This window comes from Engraulis encrasicolus, chromosome 6, assembly GCF_034702125.1.
Source record: "Engraulis encrasicolus isolate BLACKSEA-1 chromosome 6, IST_EnEncr_1.0, whole genome shotgun sequence".
NCBI lineage: Eukaryota > Metazoa > Chordata > Actinopteri > Clupeiformes > Engraulidae > Engraulis > Engraulis encrasicolus.
Genome location: NC_085862.1, coordinates 34,288,167 through 34,300,226, shown reverse-complemented (window position 1 = coordinate 34,300,226; position 12,060 = coordinate 34,288,167). Strand labels below are relative to the sequence as shown.

General features: G+C 46.0%; 1 protein-coding gene across 1 annotated transcript; it reads right to left on the bottom strand.

Moving 5' to 3' along the window:
- Positions 1-1,468: 1,468 nt before the first annotated feature.
- On the bottom strand, positions 1,469-11,344 carry cracd (capping protein inhibiting regulator of actin dynamics). The gene is made up of 8 exons (XM_063201359.1): positions 11,164-11,344; positions 8,897-9,029; positions 8,435-8,596; positions 7,236-7,427; positions 4,612-6,997; positions 3,896-4,092; positions 3,230-3,386; positions 1,469-2,684 (listed from the first exon to the last, which is right to left on the bottom strand). The coding sequence occupies exons 2-8, from the start codon at positions 8,936-8,938 to the stop codon at positions 2,524-2,526; spliced, it is 3,297 nt and encodes a 1,098-aa protein (XP_063057429.1). The 5' UTR covers positions 8,939-9,029; positions 11,164-11,344; the 3' UTR covers positions 1,469-2,523.
- Between the last annotated feature and the right edge of the window lie 716 nt (positions 11,345-12,060).

Below are 12,060 nucleotides of genomic sequence, written 5' to 3'. Positions count from 1 at the left end.
ATACATACATACATTATGTTAAATTAAGTCGTGGGGTGGAAAGGGGAATCGGGAGTACGAGAGAACAAGGCGCTGTTCACTCATAGGTTATACTTGGACACATTTTAGTCAACCTTAATAGCGCGAGCATGAGAGAACAAGGCGCTCTTCACTCATAGGTTATACTTGGACACATTTTAGTCGACCTTAACAGCGTGCCTTGCAAACACCCTCCTGTTTGGTCGGTTGGAGCAGTGGTCTCAATCTCTCGTGGCTTGCTTCTTGTTGTGACAGCGGCGTATGGAAGTAGCAACTAGCACACTGTGTGACATGGTGAATGAGCAGTGTGTAGGACCAGGGGAGGACAAACAGGTCAGCTGGCCCAGGCCCTGGGAGAGAGGGGGCCCAGAATTGAGTAGTCATAACATTAACATATGTATTGAGAATAGGGCCCCTTCAGATGACTTTGTCCTGGGCCCCTGCAAAAGCTGTCAGCGGCCGTGTGTGACCATAAGCTGGCAGTCAAACCCGAACCACAAAGAGGTTTACTGTCACAGGGGGGGTATAAACACTGCAATAAGCAGATCAGTTCTCAAGTGCTGTGCGCCAGTGCATGGATGTAGTGCCAAGGAGACTGAACTGTTTTAGAGACAGATTCCCTTTGTTAGTTCTTACTTGCTGTACACTAGCAAGGAGGTGACCTAGCTTTGTTATTATGGTGAATATCACAAGAGCTTCAATAACAAGTCACAGTCTTTACGGACACAGTGCGAGTATCGTACTTAGTAATGCTGTCATTTTGTGTTTCTTTTTTTATTGTTCTTTTTTCTTTTTTTTCTCTCTCTTGAGTTAACACATTTAGAAAGGTGAAGGCCATGTAATAATGATCATTTAAAAAAAAACATACAAAACAGTAGCCGGCATTTATATTTCATGCACGTTGCACAGTTAAGAGAGTGATGCAAGAGGTTTTTTTTTCACTACATGTGATAGAATAATTAGCCCTTCAAAACACAGTTCCCAAAAACAATCCCCCATAACGCTGTTACGTTTAGCTACATTATAAATAATAAACAGGTGTAAAACTTTACAGAATGTGAACAAATTTCTCGAAATATGTGAACATGCATTTACAACATGTATTTACAAAAATGAGAGGATATCCTTAGTAGTTGTTTGAGGTGCAAGAAGTTGCTGGGCTGTGATTGGCTACTGAAGCAGTAATGAGTATCATGATTGGCTCATCAGGGGCTTGAAAGCAGCTGACTGGCTGCCACCGTAGACAATGGGCTCATTCGTGATGAAGCAGTGCTGCTTTTACTAGGCAGTGGGCATGCGCACTCTGCCAGTTTGATGCATTCTGGTTAGAAATTTCTAACCACAATGCATCAAACTGGCAAAGTGCGTATGCTCGCTGCTTAGCAAAAGCAGCACTGCTTCGTCATGAACAAGCCTAATGGGGACTTCTCAAAGTGAAGTGTTTTAGCCTTGCTAGGACGAGTAACGCCCATTTTTGCAGATTTCACCAAAGAATATCCAACAACTAGTTCTAAGTGTAATTACTAATTGGATAGTCCTTGGTGAAATCCTGGGGAAATGGGTATTACTGGTCTTAGCCAGGCTAGGACACTTATATTTGAGAAATACCCCATGATTTCAGACTATTAATAGCTATGCGAAACCCCTGCATGTAGAAATGTGCATGGTATATTATCTACACAAGTTATCTTCTGCATTAGAATGTGCAATGAGGGTAGTGCATTGAAAAAGGAATCCCCTCGTCATCTTAAGTAACCCTAGTTTTTACCCTGTCTTCTACTCTCAACGGATTCCTTCACTCTCTAAAATCTACCAAAACTCAACTCCACATACCAAAAACAAGAAACGCACATGTTTTTTTTTCCTTCTTTTTTTTAAATGTCTAAATTTATGTCAGGATCATGAATGGGTACTCACTCAATAAGGCAAATAAATTCCCATGAAATCCAAAATACATTTTTTCCATGGCACTTTCCAATGACACACTGGTGTTCTTGGTTCGCCGGTTAACTGTACGGAGTAATGGTGTCACAAAGACGACGACAACAGTGGTATAATAATAATAAGAACGGTGGTGATGATATTCTGTGAGCATCCAGCGGCTTGAATGTACAGTACGTCTTCAGGAAGTTGTCGGGAGGACAACGGACCTGTCATTATTTGTTGTCATTATTTGGCGAGCTTGAGGGTGGCAAAAGAGGGAGAGGTGGCCATCATCCCTGGACTGCATGATGATGGGACCTACTTGAAGCGCTAGTGTGTGTGTGTGTGTGTGTGTGTGTGTGTGTGTGTGTGTGTGTGTGTGTGTGTGTGTGTGTGTGTGTGTGTGTGTGTGTGTGTGTGTGTGTGTATTGGTGTAGAGTAGAGATGTACGTGTGTGTGTGTGCGTGCACGTGTCTGTGTGTATGTTGGTGTGTGTTCGTCTTATTTGCTTATTTTGTGTTTGGAGGTCAGAGTTTGTGGAGCATGGATGGATGGATGGATGTATGTATGGATGGCTGGAGTTCACTTGATGATCTGGGGGCAGTCGCTCCAGGCCTTGGCCTTTCGCTTGGCCAGGGCCAGCCAGGCGGGCTCGGTGGACACCTGCTGGGAGTCGCCCGGAGGGAAGCGCTTTGACACCTCCTTCACAGCAGGCGGTGACGGAGTGGAGTCTGTGATCTCAACTGAAGGACACAAGCCAAGATGGAAAGAAAGAAAGAGAGAGAGAGAAAGAAAGAAAGAAGAAACCAACAAACAAATTAATAAACAAGCAAATAAACAAATAAGCAACCGTTCAAAGTTCCATGCCCAGCTCCTAGGTGCTGGTAAACGCACAAGTGTTCAATACTTCAAAAGAAAGAAGTGTACCGCACACTTAATTGACTTTATGCTCGTTTTTTTCGAGCGAACAACGCGTTTGGCCTCAGTGTCATCAGGCTCGCTCAGTAAACAAATAAGCAATTAAGCAAGAAAAAAACAAACATCACAACAGACAACAACATAAGATACTCTATGGAGTAAACACATTACTACTGATTGTGGTCTGACAACACAGCTAGACAACATACCAATAGCGCACCCAATGCAATAGATAAAGGGTATGAGAGGAATTTGAAACAGTATAACAAAGGGCGAGAAAGACAAACCAACTTCAAAACAATGGCCACATTCAGCAAAGCTTTCAGCTAGCCCACATGACCACATTCAGTAAAGCAGCTTTAACTCCTACCAGTGACAGAGCTGGGCAAGGTGTTGGCTTTTTTCAGGTTCTCGCGGCGGTCGAAGCGACCAAGGAGACTGTCTGGCCTCTTTCCCTCCTCCGGTGTCTTGGGCTTGGGGGGACTCGTGTTGCCGTTGCCCTTGCCTTCAGTTGGGCTGAGCGTACCCTGTGAAAGAATAAAATATGACTTTTGAGAAAAAACATTTTCTAATGGCATTTATGTCATATTTGTTCTACATTTTTTTACATGTATTTATTGACACAGAGGTCCTGCACAACAGTTCCGATGTGCCTGGATTACTGCTTTAGAATAGAATGGATTGGAAAATAAACAACGTTGACTTTGACCCTGACAATACAAACAGATACAGTACTGTTCAGAAAAAAGGAAAAAAACGGAAGCGCTGCGTGGATCCAGACCTTTTTACACATATGTATGATCTGTGGGATCAGTGGGAACTGGTCTTGGAATTAGAAGGTTGCAGACTCGCATCCCATAATGTCTATTTCACCCAGTGTCTGCATGTGTGAGGCTCATGGACTTAAAATTGCAGTGTTAATTCAACACTTAAAGAGATTACTTTGGGACCAAATACACTCTAAATAGACTCTAAGACTCTCTTAATAAATTAACACTGCAACATACAGTATTATCGAGCAGGTGTTGTAACTTACGCTGTCTCTCTCCTTGGCCTGTTTCTCGGCCAGCTTAGCCTCCCGTAGGGTCTTGCGCTCCTCTCTGGTCTGCTGTTGCTCCCTGAAGCCTTTCTGCTTCTGCAGGGCCAGGGTGATCCACAGCGGGCCGGCCTCACCGCCCTTCTCCTGCACCTTCGAGCTGTCCAGAGAGTGCCTGCTCTGCAAGGATGGTTTGTCTATGGAGAGGAACGGGCAAACATGTTTTTATAACGCCATTCTTCCAATATGAGAAAATGAACTGAAGATGATCCCAGTTTTAGCTGGAGTGTGTCAATTAGATGTGTTCCAAGCAGAGGTGTCAAAAGCAAACATTAAAAAAAAACCTGACAAAGTTTCCTTCCAACACAGGTGACTTCACCAAGTAACCTACTGATACTGTAGATCAGCACACCACTGTACTTGTCATTGTGCCTGATTCTGAGCTTTTTGGATCAACTTTGTGGCAGGTTTTTTTTTAGGTTTGTAGAAGTTTTTTTCAGTAGCAATGCAGTCTATCTACCTCATTAGGTACAGTGGAATAACTGGTGTAACACTGTGCAATATCATGAACGTATGTTGTACTTACACCATGAATGTATTACTTCTAGGTTTAATTTTGAGACCTCTGCTTCTCAAAGGAACTTTCACCATACTATAATCACATCAAAATAGCAACTACATGTTCAGAAGACATGACACTACACACACACACATACCTTTTCTGATAAGCTCCGCCTTCCTGTCTTTTTCTCTCCATGGAATACTGATGGACGGAAAGAAAGACTTCTTCTCTTTCGTCTCCTCCTCGCCTGGCGAGAGGGCAGAAGTAGATGCCTCGTCCTCCCGTCCAGAATCCCTATCGTCGCTGGAGAAGGAGTGCACCGACCCTGCCCGCTGTTCCCTTACGTCCACAGCAGGGGACACTCTACCCAGTTTGACAAGCGGGGACGAGGTTTGAGGGGTCGTGATATCCGTGGGCTTTGGGGACGTGGGAGGTTTCTGGTAGACGGGAGGCCTGGGCATGTACACGCGCTCGCTGTCACTGTGCACCGACGGTACCGGAGATCTGCCGAGTCTCACCAGCGACTCCTGACTATGCGACGGCGTGTGTCTCAGGGTGACATTCTCTCGGAGAGGGGACGTGGGGCTGGACCTCTCGGACACGACTGGCGAGGATGCTTCCGAGCTCATGGGGGTGAAGGGTCCAGGAATTCCCTCGAAACTGTCCCCGGCGCTGTACCTCTTCTTCCTGTTCTCTGAGGAGCGTTCGCTGTGGAAGCGCAGCGAGTAGTTGGTCCTCCTCAGTTTGATCCCGAAGGGCGAAGGCCGCTCCTCCCCTCCCAGGCTTGAATCGCCGCCCTCGCCATCGGGGATCGAGCACTCGGAGTCGGTCTGGCTCAGCAGCTCAAAGTCAGGCGTCGGAGGTTTAGAGGATGTCTGGTTGTTGGAACCGGGGACAAGGAAGGAAGGCAGGTCTTTGGCAAACATGCATTCCTCAAAGCTGTCTGAGATGCGAACACTTTTGGTGCCCTTGGTTTGGGCCTTTGAAGAAGAAGAAGAGGAGGAGGTGGATGGGGGCACAGGTTGATGGTGGTGGTAGGGTTCAGGAGAGGCAGACTCTGGCCACCTGTGGTGAGCGTCATCTCGCTCGTCTAGACACAGTATCTCAGAGTTCCTGTTGGAGTCGCCAAACTTCTTGCGTGCCGGGGTGATGGAGAACTTGGCGCTGGCCGAGTTGGTCTTTCGGAGATTGGGGTGTTGGAACGCCGACTGGTTCGGGTCCTCGCCGCCGCCGGTGGTGGTGGTGGATCGGCTCGGCACGGGTTCGGCATAGTCCTCGTACTTGCCCTCCTCCACGCCTTTGAAGATCTTGGATCGGATGCTCGCCCATTCCGCCAGCACTGAGGTCTGATCCGTGGGCGTGGAAGACAAATTCAAGGATTTCGTTTTCCCGGACTTGCGGTCCGGAGACGTCCTGCCACGTGGTCCCGGATGACCCAAGGCCTTCTTGTCCTCGGCCAAGCCCAGCAGCGACTTGCAGGCCGTGTCCTTGATCTGATCCGAGTCGACGGCAGGCCCGCACAACTGGGCGCCGGTAACCAGAATGGCCGTGTGGGGCACTGACATGGAGGGAAGAGCCGGGGAGTCGGCAGCGGTGGACGTTGAGGCCTTGGTTGCCTCGGCTGCATCTGAAGATGGAGATGACTGCTGCTGCTGACCTCCACCTGGAGTGACTGGCGTCAAGTTGACCTTCTGGAACAGGATCTGCTTCTCCCCAGAGGACACTTTGAAGGTGAAGGGCTGTCGCTCTCCCATCTCCTTCCACCGCATCTCCTCCGCTTTTCTCTTCCACTCGATCTCTCCTGCCTCTGAGGACCGCTTTCGTTCCTCCTGTTCCCGTTTCCTCTTCTCTTCCTGTTCTTTTCTTCGTTCCTCCTCTTCGGCAAACCGTTTTCGTTCTGCTGCTTGTTTTTCCTCTTGCCGCCTTCTCTCTTCTTCGCGCAGCCGTTCCTCCTCCTCTTCTTTCCGTCGTCTCTCTTCTAATTCCAAGAGCCTTCGCTTTTCGGCCACCTCCTTTTCCTTTCTCGCCGCCTCCTCTGCTTCTCTTATCCTCCTCTCCTCCTCCAGACGCTGCTGTCGCTCTGCCTCAAGGCGCCTCCTTTCTTCCTCCTCCCTCCTTTTTCTTTCTTCCTCTTCCCTCCTCTTTCTCTCTTGCTCCTCTCGGAGCCTGCGCTCTTCCGCCTCCTTTCTTCTCTTCTCCTCCAGCTCCCTTCTCACCCTCTCCTCCTCCTCCTCTCTTCTCCTCCTTTCCTCCTCTTCTCTCTTACATCTCTCCTCTTCCTCTCTCTGCCTCCGTTCCTCCTCTAATCGTGCACGTCTCTCCTCGGCCAACCTCAGCTCTTCTTCCGCCTTCCTCCTCTCCTCCTCTCGGAGTCTCTCCTCCTCCTGCTCCCTCTTTCGCCTCAGTTCCCGCTGCTCTCGCTCGTCTCCCTGGAGCTTCTGCTTCTTTGAATGCTCGGGACGTCCAGCTCGTTCCTCTGCAGTTCTCTCTCCCTCTGCCTCCTCCTGCAAGACGTCCGGTAGGTCCACCTCTTTAAATTCCTAGATAAATGATTTAAAATGCAAAAAACACACATCACATCCTGAAGATGGCAATAAAATAAAATTATAAAAATGTGTAGCAATGTGAACAGAAACATCTGAAGAAGAGCGTTCACCCTAAGCGTTACGCAAAAAAAGTGGGAGCAAAACAATCCAGAAGAGGACTTTCTCCCATCTTCATCTAGCAATGTGGACAAGTAATAATCCGAGTACTGACTGAATCATAACCTCTCCTTACCTGAGTGAGCCTGTGATGCTTCCTGCTCCTCTGGTTTTTCGGCTTGACTGCAAGTTTGTGTTTCGCCGCTGCGTTGTCCAGGCGAGGTCCGGACTGGGGGACGCAATCCAGATTGATGGACTCAATCGTACCCTCGAGTGGCAAAACACGCTTGGAACGAGGAGACTTCACAGGCGTTGCATGAGCCGCAGCCTGGGCGGAAAAAAGCAACATACAGTAAATAAAAATACATACTCATGGCAACTGATTAACTAGCTACAATGTCACACTAGGCAAGTTTGAGTATTTCTACAAAACAAAATGGTCACTTCAAGTCATGTTCAAACTGTAATAGAATTACATACACCACTTTAATGTTTTGTCACCACTTTTTCTCAAATTGGTGGCTGACGTCTATCCCATGAGGCCTGAAACGGTCTCTGAACGTGAATGCAGCCAAAGAAACTGAATGCAAAGAAATTCCAAGAGAATTGTGTGTGATTCAGATTGACAGGCAGACAGTGGGAGCAGTCTCTCGGAGAATGCCACACAATAGGCTTGTAACTACAAGTACTGAAAACATGTAATAAAATAGCGTGTCCAGATATTACACAGCATTACATACTGCATGTACAGTACAGTGTGCATTAGGGCTGTAGCAATATTGTATCGAACCAAGAAATCATGATACGCTGAGTCACAATACTGTATCACGGTGCAAGATGACAGTATCATGATATACCCTTTCAAAGTTCTGTTACCCTTCAGTCCAGAGAACATGACATGATGTGATAGTGCTTCAAATCATCATCACTATTATCTTTTAAATTATTTTTTTTATTAGTTGCCTCTTGTAACCTACTCTACCTATTAACTATCATAGTTTTTATTTTCAAATTTTGTTTTATAATGTTGGCAAATGTGAAAAAAGCAAATGAAATAATTTAAAAAGATACATTTGAAAAAATCATGGGGTGTATCAGAAATAGGTCAGAAATCGTGATACGAACCGAATCGTGAGTTCAGTGTATCGTTACAGCCCTAGTGCATGCATATGGTGTATAATAAATAAATCGCTACCTTGGGTTGGGCATGAATGAATCGATACCTTGAGTTTGGCATGAATAAAACAATACCTTTAGTTCGGCATAAATAAATCGCTACCATGGGTTCGGCATGAATGATTCGATACTTTGAGTTTGGCATAAATAAGTCGCTACCTTGGGTTCAGCATCAGCTGCTCCAGGCTCCGTTTCCACCTGTGCCATGACCCTCAGAGGACTCCTGGGAGACTCCTCCTCATCTGAACTGCCTTCATCACCCTCACTCTTCCTCAGCGACGGCGGCTTTTGGCCAAACTTGATACCTTGAGCTATCTGCCTCTGTGTCCAAAACAAAAGATACTTCTTTGAATATGTATAATGGTCACACACCACACTATTAAAAATCATGTACAGAAAGATGTTTGTGTGCATATGTGAATATTTTTGCATACTGTGAGCATTTCTGTTTGTTTGTGTGTATGCGGGCGTGCGGGTGTGTGTGTGTGTGTTTTTGTATAAATAAATCAGCTTAATTCCAGTGTGTGTGTGTGTGTGTGTGTGCGTGTGCGTGTGAGAACATGTTTATATTGCATAAGTAAAGTGAGTTTAATTCCAGTGCGTGCTGCCCATGTGACTCACCTGCAGGCTGCGGACCTTGTCGGAGACGTTCTCCTGAGACATGCTCTGCTCTGCACTGGGACTCTCAGCCGGCTCCTCTGGGATGAAAATACTGTCATGCGACAAAGCTCGGGACCCCAAGGGATTCGCTTCCCTGAAAACACACATACACACACACACACACACACACACATGTACATATAGAGTCTCTTAACAGGAAGACACTGGAAACATGAAAACATAACATACAGTACAAAAACAAACTCTTATCTGAAGACATGTGAATGTTCTCAGGCAAAAAAGTACATGATATTGCCAGTCACTGTTTGTCATTATCCTTTTTGCAGCAGTATCACAGTATCACATGCTGCAACGTCATTTATGACAGATATTCCAAGAAACTTTTTATGCAGCATTTAGCATTTAGTTTCTTAAAAAGGAGGCAAACTTTTGTTACGTGGTGATCCTTGAAGATGGATGATTGTAGCTCGTTTTTAAAACTCATGCAAGCTAAAAAAAAAAAAAAAACTGCATCAGCAGCACCACAATAGACACCATTCTAATAAGGCAATGGCAAAGCTCGCACGTGCTGCACACGTCGCCAGAGTTCGGAGCCGCCGCCTCGCCATTAACCTTCTGAAACTGGCCACCTCAGTGGCCGTTATCCCTTACATATTATCAAAATGACACACTAAGCATCATGATGTTACTAAGAAGAAAGGAATAATGACTAATATTGGGGACATGCTGTATCTACGTTATCCACATGTCTATACAGCCATTTGTGATTACAAATCACCATTGCATTGCTGATAATAACCAAAGGAATTTATGGTTATATTTCCGTGTGGTTATCAGCTTACTGCCACTGAGATTACCACAGTGAATACCACAGTGTCTTCCGTTTGAAATGTTGTCATTGGATCGTTTAGTCATTCAGTGCTGTTCTTTATATTAAATTGTGTTCTGAAGTTATTTTTCAGAATGAACCCATTCACGCAAAGACTGTATATTAAGGTTGTTGTGACCAAAATGGTAATGAGACCAAATCTTAATCTTTTACATCTCGATAATGCAATAGGAAAGTTGTCATGAAGAATTTCACTTTTTTTCAGCAAACAGTGAGACAGATCATCCCAACAGCACCTAAAGCCTATGATTGTCCTCCCTCAGATGCTGGTTTGTCCTGTCATCATCTGAGGTCAACCCATTGCACACACACACACACACACACACACACACACACACACACACACACACACACACACACACACACACACACACACACACACACACACACACACACACACACACACACACACACACACACACACACACACACTGTTACTGGGATTGAATTCAATGTTGAAGTGAAATTATTGTTCAGAGTTACAGTGACTATCCTTCCTTAGATGCAAAGTGTTTCTCGACACTATCTGAGAGCCCCCACATTGCACACATCCCCTCAGAATGACTGGCCTTGAGTTCGGCACTGTTTTTTTTTTATTACTGCCAGTAACCTGCCTTAAAGGGACACTGTGTGAGATTTTTAGTTGTTTATTTCCAGGATTCATGCTGCCCATTCACTAATGTTACCTTTTTCATGAATACTTACCACCAGCATCAAATTCTAAGTATTCATTATGACTGGAAAAATTGCGCTTTTCATACATGAAAAGGGGGATCTTCTCCATGGTCCGCCATTTTGAATTTCCAAGAATAGCCATTTTTAGCTGCAAAATGACTGTACTTGGACCATACTACAAAATATTTGCTTAATACCTAGTAAACTTTCATGTAAAGTTCAAATTTACCGTACCTACACTATGTTGCCAAAAGTATTCGCTAACCTGCCTTGTGTACGTAGTTAGGATATCTCTCAGAGTTAAGACTGTCCTTAGATGTTGAATGCTTGAGCTTTTCCAATCATCATCTGAGACAAAATGACTGGGATTGAAGTCAGTGCTGTTTTTTAATTACTATTATGTATAAATTGATTATTGCGAATATTATGACTGTCCTAGCCAGGCTGCGCCCTCCTTGTGACGCAACAACTTCAGTGTTGCTTCTAAGTCAGGTCAGGAGCAATACAAATATCATTTCTGAGCTCCAGAGAAATCGGGAACTCCTCCCACTTTGTCTGGAAGCTAAATACCAGTGGCAAACCCAGGGAAGCGGGTCAACCATGCCGTTTGGGAAATCAATGTTAATTGTTATGCTCTTGGTCTGACCAAGTCTTGAAGAGATTTGAAAGTCGATGATAATCAGGCTACGTATGACTGTCCTACCTCAGATGCTGGTTTGTCTCTTCGTCATCGGAGAGCCCCCCATTGCACACATCCCCCACAGAGTGACTGGGCTTGAGGTCGGCGGGTTCGGCGAAGCCCCTCTCAGAGGAAGGGCTCTCCCTCTTCTTCTTCTTCCCAAACAGGCGGCGAAACGGCTGGAATTTGCCCTGTCGTCTCCTCTCTGCAAGTGCACAGCAGGAAGGTCATAAATGCAGCTCTGAAATTGGCCCAATCATGTGTGTGCTGTGTGTGTGTGTGTGTGTGTGTGTGTGGTGTGTGCGTGTGCGTGTCTGTGTGTGTGAGAGAAAGACTCTTTCTGTTTGACGGGCAGATGTGCAGAAGTGCAGATGTGCATGTAGCTATGCTGAGAGAGAGAGAGAGAGAGAGAAAGAGAGAGAGAGAGAGAAAGAGAGAAAGAGAGAAAGAGAGAGAGAGAGAGAGAGAGAGAGAGAGAGAGAGAGAGAGAGAGAGAGAGAGAGAGAGAGAGAGAGAGAGAGAGAGAGAGAGAGAGAGTATGTTAGAATGTTCTTCTAGCAGGATCTGGCAGGTTCTGATTCTCAGGGCTTTGTATTCCACACTGTTCTGAACGTCAGCCTAACTAGAGGCGCCATGCGTTACAACAAGCCACTTCCACACGGGCTCGAGTGACAAACAGAGGAGGGGACACAAGAACCTCAGAAGCCACCGGGCTCAGCTTTACTGGCAGAGGCAGGGACTTGGAGGCAATTGTCACTCAGCAACCAGCCAGCCATACCTCCGGTGAAGGAACAACTGCTCACAGGGACCCAGGGAAAAACACTGATAGGGCCCCCCATACTGCCTAATAAGATCAAGACAGGGGCCCCCACCACCAATACATGAGGTCCCTGGGCCCAGAGGCAAGAGCCCCCCTCAGAC